At 39.5% G+C, this 15,790-nt stretch overlaps 2 protein-coding genes and 1 pseudogene across 2 annotated transcripts in view; all 3 read left to right on the top strand.

Annotated features, from left to right (window-relative positions):
• Nucleotides 1–1,456: 1,456 nt before the first annotated feature.
• Nucleotides 1,457–4,487, top strand: LOC149019404 (putative beta-D-xylosidase 2; annotated as a pseudogene).
• Nucleotides 4,488–8,952: 4,465 nt separating this feature from the next.
• Nucleotides 8,953–11,941, top strand: LOC149019403 (putative beta-D-xylosidase 2). Its single transcript, XM_089154090.1, has 7 exons — nucleotides 8,953–9,375; nucleotides 9,460–9,765; nucleotides 9,861–10,030; nucleotides 10,130–10,230; nucleotides 10,326–10,673; nucleotides 10,814–11,236; nucleotides 11,322–11,941. The coding sequence occupies exons 1-7, from the start codon at nucleotides 8,953–8,955 to the stop codon at nucleotides 11,939–11,941; spliced, it is 2,391 nt and encodes a 796-aa protein (XP_089010216.1).
• Nucleotides 11,942–12,533: 592 nt separating this feature from the next.
• The window catches only part of LOC149019402 (S-adenosyl-L-methionine-dependent methyltransferases superfamily protein), a 37,793-nt gene continuing 34,536 nt past the window's right edge, over nucleotides 12,534–15,790 (top strand). The window contains exon 1 of the mRNA XM_089153414.1: nucleotides 12,534–12,971. Coding sequence (XP_089009540.1) covers nucleotides 12,797–12,971 — 175 coding nt within the window. The 5' untranslated portion in view covers nucleotides 12,534–12,796. The remainder of the gene's footprint in view (nucleotides 12,972–15,790) is intronic.

The raw sequence follows: 15,790 nt of genomic DNA, 5'->3' as shown, positions 1-15,790 counted from the left end.
AACTAAAATTATAGAATTGCCATTATATAAAACAAAACAAGATTGATTTTGCAAAAATAAACAAGAAAATAGATTAGTTTTTACTAATAGATAAAAACAAATTTGCAAAAGCACTTTAATAGACAAATTCTTTCAAAAGGAAATCTATAGGTACGCGTACACTTTCGTAATTGTCAAGTCACTAGCAATGGAACACTAGTCACTAAGATCAACACTCAACGCACACATAATCTTTACATGGATGGACTCCATAAATTCAAAATATATTAACCATGGAGAGATTAGTCTTCATATCTCCCATAGTTTGAACAATTTTAACTTGCACCCCTTAAATCCATCATAGTCCAATAATGTATACTTATGTAGATAATACATTTTGATGGGTGCAGTCAAGTCGAGGACTATACAAAGTAGTTCAAACCAAATGATCAACTTTAAACCAGTCTAAACAATCCAATAGGCCAAAATAATCACATAGACTACCATAGTAATAAGTATAACAGATAAACAAAATAACCTTCGAAATGTTCAATGTGAATGTGCAAAATAACATCATCACATGTGTTGGGCCACACAATTTCTGTAGATAGCAGCAGCAGCAGCAACAGTGACTTTAGTGACAGTAGAATAAGTGAAAAGAGGTTGAATTTTTTGTTAACATAGATTTGGGTTATAAACCAATTTGGACTGGTTAATAAAGGATTTATCGACAGTTCACATGAAATAGTGGATTGACGGGTTGGTTTGAATTAGATTCGTAGCCAACCAACACCATTAACCCTTGATGATGCATAACACCCCCAAGCATGAAAGGAAACATCCTTTGGGAATAGAAGATTCTATCTAGCTTTTGAATTAGAAAAGTTCTTGATAGGGAAATTTGAGTAAGTATATCTTTTTATGATTAAATATAGGATAATATATCTTTTTTGGTAAAACAAGTACAGGATTAGTATGAGAGCGATTAACAGTAGTGGCTCAAGAATTCTTATCTGGTGATGTAAAACCCACTCATGGATAAGTTTCAGAAGTTTACTATTTTTAACTTACCCTAATCTTTTTTTCTCTATTCCATAAATTTCGTCACCAAAACAACATCATGGGAGCAAAAGGATTTGAAAAAGGAAAAAAGATAATGCATGCTATTTTCCCATATGGGTGAAAACACAGGGAAGTAAAGTAAAAACGACTCCCAGATTATGGAGGAGGAGATGCAGGATATGATCAAATGTCATACCTTGGTGAGGATCTAGTTGTCAATCACCAAATATAGAGCTAAGGCAGGTGGTAATGGCTGTCTTTGTTGGTCATGTAAGGGAAGAGACAGCAATCTGGACTGCCCAATTTATCTATAAATTATCCATGCACTCCCGAGCTACCCATTCCATGTGTTGCGTCCCATAAGCAAAAAACTGAGTAGATCACTTAGCTAGTGAAGAAGCCAAGAGTCATTTATCAAAGCAGAAATATGGTGACCCATCAAGTTGGATTTGCATTTCTTCTTCTTCTGTCAACTTGTAATTATTTTGCTGTAGAAGCGGAATTCAGTGCCTGTAACAGTGCAGCACTCAAGAACTTACGCTTTTGTGACAAGAGACTATCTTATGAGGTGCGGGCTAAGGACTTGGTTGATCGAATGACATTGGAAGAGAAGGTGGCACAGATTGGGAACAAAGCTATGGGAGTCAAGCGCCTAAACTTGCCAGGATACGAATGGTGGTCAGAAGCTCTCCATGGTGTTTCTGATGTCGGCCCAGGCACTCATTTCAATGAAAGTGTGCCTGCTGCCACTAGCTTTCCTACTGTTATCCTCACTACCTCCTCTTTCAACGAGACTTTGTGGAAAATCATAGGCGAGGTTGGTGATAACTCGACTCATGCAATTCCCGCCATCATTTCTTGTTATCGATTCTTTGTTTAAATTTTCTTCCATCTCTTCAGGTTGTGTCAGATGAAGCAAGAGCTTTGTACAATCTAGGATTGACAGGATTGACCTTTTGGAGCCCAAACATTAATGTTGTTAGAGATCCAAGGTGGGGAAGAATTATAGAAACACCTGGAGAAGATCCCTTTGTAGCAGGGCGGTATGCTGTCAATTATGTAAGAGGTCTCCAAGATGTAAAAGGCTACGAGATAACTGCAAATCCAAGCTCTAGGCCTCTCAAGGTTGGGGCATGTTGCAAACACTTTGCAGCTTATGATGTTGATAATTGGAAAGGAGTTGTTCGCTACAATTTCAATGCCAAGGTACATGCTATAAGTCTCCAAAAAGGACTATTAATTTCTTGCTTTAGGAGCAAACACTAACAACAATTGATATATGGTGTTCTTGTCAACTTCAGGTGACAGAAAGGGATATGTTGGAGACCTTTCTTGAACCATTTCGGATGTGTGTCAAGGATGGAGATGTAGCTAGTGTCATGTGCTCATATAATCGAGTCAATGGCATACCAACCTGTGCGGATCCCAAGCTCCTGAACGGAACGATTAGGCAGCAATGGAATCTCAATGGGTGAGTTCTCTTGCAAGCTCCAAACATTTTTATTCTCATGTACTACTACATTCGTCAAAATATCAAATGAACAATGACTAACTTAACATTCTTGTATAGTTACATTGTTGCTGATTGCGATTCCGTTCAAGTTATGGTTGACAACCACAAATTCCTAAACGATACACCAGAAGAGGCTGTTGCGCAAGCACTCAAAGCCGGTAAGTTCTTTATTAGATAAACATCTAAATCTACGAATTTCTCGGATATAAGGACTTGAGAAGGCTTATTTTATGATTATTATTGTTGTTAATAGGGATGGATATGGATTGTGGCAAATATTATCCAAAGTTTGCAGCCGCAGCTGTAAAGCAAGGGAAGGTGTCGACAACTGTTATCGATGCGTCACTAAATAACCTTTATGTCGTTCTAATGAGACTTGGCTGGTTTGATGGTAGCCCTGGTGGGTACTCAAGATTAGGGAAGAACGACATATGTTCTCCAGCACATCTTGAGCTCGCGGCAGAAGCAGCAAGACAGGGCATTGTCTTGCTCAAGAATGACAACAACATTTTGCCACTGAACATTCGGTATAGAAAACCTAAGTTTGCTGTTATTGGACCCCATGCTAATGCTACCGTAGCAATGATTGGTAATTATGCATGTAAGTAGGCTTGTTCCGAGTGTAATGTATGTGTGTGTGTGTATATATATATATATATATATATATATATATATATATATATATATATATATATATATATATATATATATATATATATATATATATATTCATATATATATACATATATATATATAATTCAACTATTTTATGAATTAATAATTACTCTGTATCTTCCACTATCAGGAAACAGTGGTGTAGCATGCCATTATTCAATCCCTAAGGATGCAATCGCAGAGTATGGAGACGTGTTCTATGCACCTGGATGCGATGGTGTGAAATGCCCAAATGGTGATTTGATTGACGAAGCAGTTCAACTCTCAACACAAGCCGATGCAACCTTCATCTTTGTGGGGCTAGACCTCTCGATTGAGGCCGAGGGCTTGGATCGAGATGGCCTTCACTTACCTGGCCATCAGATGGATCTCATCTCCCAAACCAGTAATGCTACCACCAAGCCAATCATTGTCGTCATTTTCTCTGCAGGAGGTATTGATATCTCCTTCTTGCAGAAAGTTCCCAATGTCCAAGCCATCATTTGGGCTGGTTACCCCGGAGCCGAGGGTGGCCGCGCCATCGCCGATGTCATCTTCGGCAAGTACAACCCAGGTGAGATTTTATCTAATTGATTTTTCAAATATTCATTAAGAATTTCATAAAGATTTTATATAATGATCTGATTTTCTCTCTACAGCTGGTCGTCTTCCAATCACATGGTACCCAGGGACTTACGTAGATCAATTACCCATGACATCCATGTCGTTGAGACCGATTCCTGAGTCTAATTATCCAGGAAGGACTTATAAATTCTATAATGGATCAACAGTCTACCCCTTTGGTTATGGGTTGAGCTACACCACCTTCAACTATACCATTACCAATACAACAAATCCAACCAAATTGAACCTGGGTCGGTTGCAACAATGTAAGCAAATCCAATTCTTGGATGGTAGGAAATCAAATGATTGCCTAGCTGTCCTAGTGAATGAGATAAATTGTGCCCAATTTTTTAAGGTAAATGTAGAAGTTACTAACACAGGTAAAAGAGATGGAGCACATGTCGTGTTCATATACACTATCCCACCATCAGGCATCGCCGGGGCACCTATTAAGAGACTCGTTGCATTCAAGCGAGTATTTGTAGTTGCAGGAACATCACTGTCCGTGTCATTCAATTTGAGTGCCTGTCATGATTTCAGCATTTTCAGCGACGAAGCCTATGAGTTATTGCCATTTGGGCAACATACAATCATTGTAGGAAATGGAGATGATGGGGTTTCAACTCAAATTGATCTTGCCTTTAACCACAAGTAGTTTCAGTATGGCTCTACTTCTTTGGGTCCACTGTCCCTTCTTTCAAGTGTGATATACTTGTTAATGTCAATTTTTATGATAATTAATAAAGAAATGAATTTCTTCATTACATCAATAGCGTTTTCTTCTTGTCATGTTCTTTTGATCTCAAATTCTAGTTAGCTATGGATAACATTAATGGGAAGACTCAAGGGCCTTGGAAAATATACGATGTAAAATGAAAGATTCCCATGGAGACTAACACAATAGCTGACTGCTTGGCTCAAAAGGCCCTATCTTGCCACAAGGACTGATTGGCTCTCTTATTTTTGGTTATTTCAAATTTGTAGTGCAAACTCCTTGCCTATTGGCTCCTCCGAATGAATTTTTCCAAAAAATGTCATCCTTTTAGTTATTAAAAATGAAAATAGGGCAAATCGGATGCTAAAGGCTTCCGCAAAAGTAGAGTCTGAGGGTGCTGACGCATACTTATCCCAACAATCTTTTTAATTAAGAAAAAATGGGGTCAAGTTTCATGTCATTCTCTTTCTTCTTCTTTTTTTAGGTTTTGGGGGTGGGGGGGTGTTGGAGGAGTTTTGGCAAACAAGTGTTTTATAGTTTGCCATGAGAATTGAATCCACATATGAAGCTTTGGGCAAGAAGCGGGCCGGGCCTTGATGAGCCTATAGGTTCTCCTGCACATCACCAGTTGTTAGAAACTTCCCATAGTAATCAATCCTGTTTCAGAGTTTTGTTCCTTTTACTATAATTTTCTTGCGTTTTCCTTCATAGATTTAATATGATGGAGTGCTCATCCATACCTTTTTTTTTTGTAAGAAATTAAGCATTCATAAACTCAAAAGAAAATACAAACAAACACTAAACAAAAGAAAGAAATACAAAAGATAGATGCATGAAATCACAAGGTTTGGTTCGAAACAAGGAGTGGAAATTAACCAAGCTGTCGTACATGCAATAGATAGGGCCATCCAGGCTAAGGGTTGGGTCGAGCCCAATAAACCGTTAGAATAATGGTTGTAACAACCACAATACCAATTAAGCACAGTGGATATGATATACATATCCACCACCAACGCCCTTGGAGACACACCACAAAGGTGGAGACAGACACACCACAAGGGCGGAGACTCAGTTGTCACGGTGTTGCTGGTGTGAATCCAAAAGGGTATGAGTCCATTTAGGGCAAATGGCGTTGGATCTCGTTTCTAAACTGCCATCTGTCGAAGCCGCAGACATGGAAACGGATAGAAACATCATCCTTAAGATTTTCCAATTCTTAGGGTTTGATGAAGTGTGGTGCAAGCTAATTAAGGAACTGATCTCCTCACCCACATTTTCTATCAAATTGAAGGGGTCGCCTTACTCTTGGTTCTCTGGAGAGCGGGGCCTTCGTCAGGGATGTCCTCTAAGTCCCTACCTGGTTTACTCATTATGGAGGTATTATCACGCCTCCTTGATGAGTACAAAAGCCTGAAATTATTAAGTGGAATCAAATTGGGAAGGGGGGCACCGGAAATTTCTCATCTGTTTTTTGCAGATGATACTCTTTCTCGCAGCGGATACTGAAGAAGTCTTGGCTCTAAGGGCTGTCTTGGAGTTGTTCGCGGACCTGACGGGACAGGAGATTAACTTTGAAAAAAGCGGAGTGTTTTTCAGCAGGAATGTTCCAACCATGGATAAACAAGCAATCCTCTCTATCCTCAAAGTCCAAGAAATAAAGGGAGAAATAACATATCTGGGGTCAATTTTAACTTTGGGAAGGGCGAAAGCAAAAACACTACAAACCATGGTTACAAGGATGTCCAAGAAACTGGCAATGTGGAAAGCAACCAATCTCGTTGCGGGAAGAGGAGTACTTATGCAAGCATCTATTCAATCAATGGCTCTATACCAAATGCAGTGTTTGAGACTCCCAAAAAACACATGCAACAAAATTGATGCAATATGTCATAAGTTTTGGAATGGGCAACCCCACAAAAGTAAACAATTGAACCTTATTTCGGGAGTAAGCTTACCAAAAGAGGTGGGAGGAATGGGATTCAAGAGAACGGAAGATATGAATTCAACTCTTCTACTAAGGCAGGGATGGCGGATACTAACAAACCCCGATGCATTGTGGGTAAAGGTTTTCAAAACAAGATATTTCAAAATCGAGTCGTCGATCCATTGGTGTCAAAGAAAAAGGATCATGGATTTGGAATAGTATTACAAGTATCATCCCAATGCTAAGGAGCATGGTCGCAAGAAAGGTAGGGAATGGACAAAGCATGTCATTCCGGTTCGATCCATGGGAACGAAGTCAGGTACAAAGCTTCACAAGCTTCACAAGAAACCAAGATTTCGAGAGATGGCCAAGGAAAGCAACTGTTGCAGAGGTAGCAGAAACGCTACAAAACAATAACAGGGAGTTGTCTCTAAACTCATCATCTGAATTAAATCTGCCTACCACTTTCACCAATCAAGAAGACTCTTGGTCTTTGATTATTTCTCCAACTGGAGAATTCTCAGTTAAGCTGGCCTTTAAGGAATTAATTAAACAAAGATTAGGGAACTATCATTCCCAGGTTGAAAAGTGGTGGAACTTCATGTGGAAGCTTCCCATACATCCTAAATTTAAAGTCTTCTTTTGGCGGGTATTGAACGAAGGAATACCGGTACGGGCTAAACTAGCCCGTTGGACAAACATCAATGCTCACGCGGATATGTGGAAAATCGAAGAAACAATTTGGCATATTTTCTTATCATGCGATTGGGGAAAAGAATTCAGCGGCGGACCACGGGGCGCGATCGAAAAGGCGGAATCATCCATTCGAGCCAATGTCATGAACTGATTATACAGTTCAATAAAAATACGGCACAGTGGTTCATGTCAGTATTCATAATCACTTGCTACTTCATTTGGAAAGAAAGGAATTTGGGGGTGTTTACGCAAAAAACACCCGATCCAAGGGCTGTGCTATCCAGCACAGATTATTGGATCAAAGAACTAAAATTACAAAGGAATGGAGATAATACATCTCTAACCACCCAAGCGGATAACATAGATAATGTTATGATATTTGATCAAGAAACAAATTGGTGTAATTGTTTTTCACATTCTAATAAAAAAATTTTGCTTTGTGCAGGGGTACCTCACCAGCAGTTAGGAGGAGTTGGTTGGAGCATCGGGATGTGCATCGATGTGATCTGTCAATTTTGGGAACAAGAAGGCAAAAGGAGTTCTAGAGACAATGCTTGAAGTCATTCAGATAGGAATGGATAAGGCGACGGCAAAGGAGATAAGGATAGATGAAGTTTGGACAAACATCCAACTTATCAAAAAAATCTTACCACAACCATCAGGAGAAAAATGGCCTCTCAAGGAACTACCAAAGATAATGAACTTGGCTAAAATATCAAAACATATGTTGTTTTTGGACTTCCACAACCCAATGCTTCAAAGATATTTTGAATATTATGCAGAGATAGGAATCTCTCATATGGATAACTGTAATAGTACAATATGTAGTTTGTGTAAGTGCTTTCAGCACTAATTTATTTTTAATCTAAGTTTTTTCTAATCAAAAAAAAAAAAAAAAGGGGGAGGGGGGGGGGGGGGGGGGGGGGGGGGGGGGGGAGAACAAGAAAAAAAATGAAAAAAAAAAAAAAAATAAAAGAAGGAAGAAAAGAAGAAGGGTGGGGTGAAAGAAGAAAGAAAGAGGGGGGGGAGGGGGGGGGGGAAAAGAAAAAAAAAAAAAAAAAAAAAAAAAGAAAGAGAAGGGAAGGAGGGAAGGGAGGGGGGGGGGGGGGGGGGTGAGGTAAAAAAGGGGGGGGGGGGGGGGGGGGGGGGGGGGGGAGAAAAGAAATGGGTTGGAATCAACAGTTTGAAACTCGGATTTACTCCAGAGTCCAAAGCATTTTAGGGAAGTTTTGAGTAAGTATATCTTTTATGATTAAATATAGGATAATTTATCTTTTTTGGTAAACAAGTACAGGATAAGTATGAGAGCGATTAACAGTATTGGCTCCAGATTTCTTATCTAGTGACGTGAAGCTCACTCATGGCCAGATAAGTTTCAGAAGTTTACTAGTTTTAACTTACCTTAATTTTTATATCTATTACATAAATTTCGTTCCAAAACAACATGGAAGCAAAAGGATTTGAAGAAAGAAAAAGGATAATGCATGCTATTTTTCCATATGGGTAACAATAAGACATGGAAGTATAGTAACAACCACTCCTCAGATTATAGAGGAGAAGATGCAGGATATGATCAAATCTCAGATCTTGGTGAGGATCTAGTTGTCAATCACCAAATATAGAGCTAAGGCAGGTGGCAGTGATGGTAGTCTTTGTTGGTCATGTAAGATAAGAGACAGCAAGCTGTTAAGCCCAATTTATCTATAAATTATCCATGCACTCCCTAGCTAACCATTCCATGTGTTGCATTCCAGAAGAAAAACTAAGCAGATCACCTAGCTAGTGATGAAGTCAAAAGCCGTTTTTCAAAGCAAAAATATGTTGACCCTTCAAGTTGGATTTGCATTTCTTCTCTTTCTATCAACTTGTAAGAACTTTGGCGTGGAAGCGGAATTCAGTGTCTGTAACAATGCAGCACTCAAGAACTTACGCTTTTGTGACAAGAGACTGTCTTATCAGGTGCGGGCTAAGGACTTGGTTGATCGAATGACACTGGAAGAGAAGGTGGCACAGATTGGGAGCAAAGCCTCGGGATTGCAGCGCCTAAATATACCAGCATACGAATGGGCATCGGAGGCACTCCATGGTGTTTCTGATGCTGGCCCAGGCACTCATTTCAATGAAAGTGTGCCTGCTGCCACTAGCTTTCCTACTGTTATCCTCACCACCTCCTCTTTCAACGAGACTTTGTGGAAAATCATAGGCGAGGTTGGTGATAACTCATCTCATGCAACCCCCATCAATTTTTTTCTCCATTCTTTGTTTAAATTTTCTTCCATTCCATCTCTTCAGGTTGTGTCTGATGAAGCAAGAGCTTTATACAATCTAGGATTGGCAGGATTGACCTTTTGGAGCCCAAACATTAACGTTGTTAGAGATCCAAGGTGGGGAAGAATTATAGAAACACCTGGAGAAGATCCCTTTGTAGCAGGGCGGTATGCCGTCAATTATGTAAGAGGTCTCCAAGATGTAAAAGGCTATGAGACAACTGCAAATCCAAGCTCAAGGCCTCTCAAGGTCGCAGCATGTTGCAAACACTTTGCGGCTTATGATGTCGATAAATGGAAGGGAGTTGATCGTTACCATTTCAATGCCAAGGTACATGCTATAAGTCTCCAAAAAGGACTATTAATTTCTAGCTTTAGGAGCAAACACTAACAACAATTGATATATGGTGTTCTTGTCAACTTCAGGTGACAGAAAGGGATATGTTGGAGACCTTTCTTGAACCATTTCGGATGTGTGTCAAGGATGGAGATGTAGCTAGTGTCATGTGCTCATATAATCGAGTCAATGGCATACCAACCTGTGCGGATCCCAAGCTCCTGAACGGAACGATTAGGCAGCAGTGGAATCTCAATGGGTGAGTTCTCTTGCAAGCTCCAAACATTTTTATTCTCATGTACTACTACATTCATCAAAATATCAAATGAACAATGACCAACTTAACATTCTTGTATAGTTACATTGTTGCTGATTGCGATTCCGTTCAAGTTATGGTTGACAACCACAAATTCCTAAACGATACACCAGAAGAGGCTGTTGCGCAAGCACTCAAAGCTGGTAAATTTTTTAATACATAAACATCTAAATCTACGAATTTCTCGCATAAAAGAACTTTATAAGGCTTATATTATGATTGTTATTGTTGTTAATAGGGATGGATTTGGATTGTGGTAAATATTATCCAAAGTTTGCAGCCGCAGCAGTAAGGAAAGGGAAGGTGCCGACAGCCGATATCGATGCATCACTGAAGAACCTTTACGTCGTTCTAATGAGACTTGGCTGGTTTGATGGTAGTCTTGGTGGGTACTCAAGACTAGGCAAGAATGACGTATGTTCTCCAGCACATCTTGAGCTCGCGGCAGAAGCAGCAAGACAAGGCATTGTCTTGCTCAAGAATGACAACAACACTTTGCCATTGAACATTTGGTACAAAAAACCTAAGTTTGCTGTTATTGGACCCCATGCCAATGCTACCGTAGCCATGATTGGTAATTATGCATGTAAGTTGGCTTGTTCACTGTGCAACGTGTATATGTGTGTGTATATATATATATTTTTTTTTCTTCCCTTTTTTTTCCTTCTTCTTTTGGAGAACTATTTTACAAATAAATAATTACTTTGTATCTTCCACTACTACCAGTAAAGAGTGGTGTAGCATGCCATTATTCAATCCCTAAGGATGCAATCGCAGAGTATGGAGACGTGTTCTATGCACCTGGATGCGATGGTGTGAAATGCCCAAATGGTGATTTGATTGACGAAGCAGTTCAACTCTCAACACAAGCCGATGCAACCTTCATCTTTGTGGGGCTAGACCTCTCGATTGAGACCGAGGGCTTGGATCGAGATGGCCTTCACTTACCTGGCTATCAAATGGATCTCATCTCCCAAACCAGTAATGCTACCACCAAGCCAATCATTGTCGTCATTTTCTCTGCAGGAGGCATTGATATCTCCTTTTTGCAAAAAGTTCCCAATGTCCAAGCCATCATTTGGGCTGGTTACCCCGGAGCCGAGGGTGGCCGCGCCATCGCCGACGTTATCTTCGGCAAGTACAACCCAGGTTAGAATTTATCTAACTAATTCTTCAAATATTCATTAAGAATTTTACAAAGATTTTATATAATTATTTGATTTTCTCTCTGCAGCTGGCCGTCTTCCAATCACATGGTACCCAGGGACTTACGTAGATCAATTACCCATGACATCCATGTCGTTGAGACCGATTCCTAAGTCTAATTATCCAGGAAGGACTTATAAATTCTATAATGGATCAACAGTCTACCCCTTCGGTTATGGGTTGAGCTACACCACCTTCAACTATACCATTACCAATGCAACAAATCCAACCATATTGAACCTGGGTCAGTTACAACAATGTAAGCAAATCCAATTATTGGATGGTTGGAAATCAGATGACTGCCCAGCTGTCCTAGTGAATGAGATAAATTGCACCCAAGTTTTTAAGTTAAATGTAATACTGACCAACACAGGTAAAAGAGATGGAGCACATGTTGTGTTCATATACACTGTCCCACCATCAGGCATCATCGGGGCACCTATTAAGAGACTCGTTGCATTCAAGCGAGTATTTGTAGTTGCAGGAACATCAGTGCCAGTGTCATTCACTTTGAGTGCTTGTCATGATTTCAGCATTTTCAGTGACGAAGCCTATGAGTTATTGCCATTTGGGCAACATACAATCATTGTAGGAAATGGAGATGATGGGGTTTCAACTCAAATTGATCTTGCCTTTAATCACAAGTAGTTTCAATATATAGCTCTACTTCTTTGGGTCCACAGTCCACTGTCCCTTCTATCAAGTATGATAAACTCTTTAATGTAAATTGTTGTGATAATTAATAAAGAAATGAATTTCTTCATTACATCAATAATGTTTTATTCTTGTCATGTTATTTTGATCTCAAATTCTGATTCTAGTAAATTATAGAAAACATTAATGGGAAGACTCAAGGGCCTTGGAAAATATACAACATAAAATGAAAGATTTGCAGGGAACTAACACAATAGCTGACTAATTGGCCTGAAAAGCCCTATCTTGTTCCACAAGGACTAATTGGCTCTCTTATTCTTGGTTATTTCAACTTTGAAGTGCAAACTCCATTCCTATTGGCTCTTTCGGATGAAATTTTCTAAAAAAGGAAAATAGGGTGAACCGGATGCTAAAGACTTCTGTAGTAGAGTCTGAGGGCATGACGCATATTTATCCTAACAATCTTTTAATTAAGAAAAAGTGGGATCAAGGCTCATGTCATCCTCTTTCTTTTCTCAAATTTTTTTTTGGGCTTACCAAAAAAAAAAAAAAAAATTGGCCGGGGGGGGGTTGTGTAAACGGGCTGGGCTTTGACGAGCCCGTAGGTTCTCCTGCAAATCACCAGTTGTTAGAAACTTCAGTTGTCGGTTGCCCATCCGGCGCGTCGCAACTCTCACGCGAGCACTGGACGAGGCTAGATCCCCCAGAACCACTCGGACCAGATCTCTCCCGTTGCATTGCACATTGACTGCATCGAACCATCGCCGGACAAGCCATCGACGAAAGTGTAGTTTTGCCACACTCGAGAATTGAAATTCACTCACACGCAGAGAGAGAAGAGAGAGAGAGATGACACAGGGAACGCCTACGCAAGCCTATGGAGACCCATCGTACTGGGACAATAGGTATGCCCAGGACACTGGGCCGTTTGATTGGTACCAGAAGTACTCATCCTTGGCGCCGTTATTACGTCTGTATGTTCATCGAGATCACCGGATCCTAGTCGTCGGCTGCGGTAACGCAGGTGTGCTTATTCAGACCCATCGTCTTCTCTTCTTTTGCTACTCAAACTAGCTGAGCTTCCCATAGTAATCAATTCTGTTTCAGAGTGTTGTTCCTTTTACGATATTTTTCCTGCATTTTCCTTCATAGATTTAAAATGATGGACTGCTCATCCATACTTGTTACTGCACCTGATTTCTACATTATTGATGAATAACATAACATTTGGTTTTACAATAATTGAATTCTGTCCTAATTTATGCTGAGGTGTAATTCATAATCTTAAAATGAATTTTCAACTTGTTTGATAAAGGAAAGCTAACACAGCCTGATGACCCTGTTCTCACTTCTCAAAATAGGGTGATGCTAAGTATGAACTATAGAAAAATGGGTTGGAATCAACAGTTTGAAACTTGGATTTACTCCATAGTCCAGAGCATCTTTTATGTTATCTTTGTCTGATCATCTATAAGGTTAGAGTGTGAAGAGGATACTGCACATAAAAGAAAGAAATTTTGTGAAGCAGAATGCCTAGCTGTTCAGAACGGAATGAATGCCGTAGGCTCTGGTAGTTATATAATTTAGCTGGAGTATAATTAGATAAATTACGATACAAAAGGAGGATTCCAATATCTTAAACATTGAAACAAATAAAACCTCATTATGTGCTTGATTTTCTCCTCGATTACACGGTTGGCTTCCTCCTTGATTATCTGCTTGATACCCTTTCTGATTGTGTGTTAGATTTCCTACTCAATGCACAGCTTGTTTGAGTAGAAACTACCATTATCACTTCTTGCCTTCTCCTCAAGGAAAGGTGGAAGAGATCATGATCAATAAGCTTGGACCGAAGAGATGAATGAAACATGAGAAATACCTTTCCTTACAATATCTGCAAACTGAAGCTTAGAGGGAAGGGATTGATTAATAAGCGAACCAGCAATCACCTACTCGTGAACAAAATAATGTTCTAATTCAACATGCTAGTTTGAGGATGAAGAATGATGTTACTAATTAAGAAATGGGCTCTCAAATTATCAAAAACAGGACAAAAGCATGAGGAAGAGGTGCAACCAAGTCCGTAAGTCATTAAATAATCTAACTGAATTCAGTGGTACTGAGTCAATGAATGGTATTTGGCTTCAGCACTAGAATGGGAGTCAAGGTTGTGTTTCTTGGTTTTGAGTATTAGAACACCTGATCCAATCACCGGATACCAAAATAGAATGACCACTACTTCAAACTCAACATTTTCCCAACTTAATGGGGTTGATTACATGGATCCAAATAACAGAAGTAGAGAAATTGAAGCTTGAACAAGAGGACAAAGCGTCAAGAAATGACATAAGAAATAAATTAAAAAAAAAAAGTGGAAAATCCAAAATGGAAGATGGAAAATAAAACCAAAATGTAAGTAAGAGGAATGAAGCACTTGTCAACTAGTCAAAAAAATCTCAACTAAATGGGGGCTGCAGTATTATATTGATCCTTCCCCTTTAGTAGGCTTTGACCTAAAAGATGCATGTACTTTCTCACAGCCTCTCTTATTGTCGTTTTAGGCTTGCCTCTAGCTCCTTCAATATGGATCATATCACTCCTTATTGCAACTTCACTATGTCTCCTTTGAACATTACCATAGCACCTCAAACAACTCTCTCAAAGCTTGTACCTGATCAAGGAAAGCCCCAAGTTGACTTTGATACAATCTGTCCTTGCTTTATCCCTCTTAGTTTTTTGTGCAAATCCATCTTTGGATGCTTCAGCTCTGCTACTTGGCTTCCCAATATGGCCTTTCCGACATTCTACCCCATACATCATAGCTGGTCATTAAACAATCCTAGGTAAAACTTTCCTTTAAGCTTTCAAGGAGTAATTTGGTGACACAACACTCTAGATGCACCTCTTCACATGTATTCCATTTTAATCCTTTGTGAAACATCATCCTCTATGTAACCTTCTTTATTTAATTGGCCTCAAATATCTAAAATAGTCACTTTGCAGTATTTTTCTTTTTGTTTGATTCACTTCATGTTAGCATCTGTCATAGCATGACTAAAATTACACATTATATGTTCCGCCTTTATTACAAATCTTAATCGTTGTGTTTCCAAGGTTTATCTTCATAGCCTTAGTTTAGTATTAATCCCTATTGTTGTTTTAGCCACCAAAATGATACCGCTGGGATAAAGCATAAACCATGACCCTTGTTTTGTATGCTTTTGGTAAGGCCATCCGTGATAAATACAAATTGATTAGGGCTTAAGACTGATCCCACAATTGACAGGAAGGAATAGCCGTCATGCGCAACCCAGCTAGGATTTCTGAGTCTTTGCCTGTGCTGGGGAAACGGAATAAATACTGAAATTGGACAACTACTCACTAGTTGGTATGGTTGGCCAGAGGAGGGGAGAATTGAACACCAGACAGTCTTTTTTTCCTCATTTCCTGTACAGGGAAGAGATACATATTTAACCATTGTAATCAGAAATTCCTTGGGCTTGGCCTTGCACAAATGCACACTATTCACCATGCCCTCACACATAAGTTTGATTACATCCACATAGTTACTCACACAATCACACCCCCTTATCACTAGAACATTTTGGATTAATCTTTAGAGACCCAATAGGCTTTTTCAAGGTCAGTGATGTTCGTATAAAGATCCTTTGCTATCTCTATCTGATGCAGTTGGCTGGTTGGATCGGCATGCTAGGCTTTGGAGGTCCAAACTCAAGAAGAACTGGCCAATCGTTTTTGGTCCAACAAGGGTTGAAAGTAGTTTGTTTATTTATTAGAGCGGATTACTTTTAGTCTCTTATTTGTTTATGGTTGCCTACGTAG

The sequence above is a fragment of the Hakea prostrata genome, chromosome 4 (assembly GCF_041222555.1).
Source record: "Hakea prostrata isolate BN-2017 chromosome 4, UWA_Hpros_2, whole genome shotgun sequence".
NCBI classification, from domain to species: Eukaryota; Viridiplantae; Streptophyta; class Magnoliopsida; order Proteales; family Proteaceae; genus Hakea; species Hakea prostrata.
Note: the sequence above shows the minus strand (reverse complement) of the source record. Positions and strands in the feature narration are given on the sequence as shown.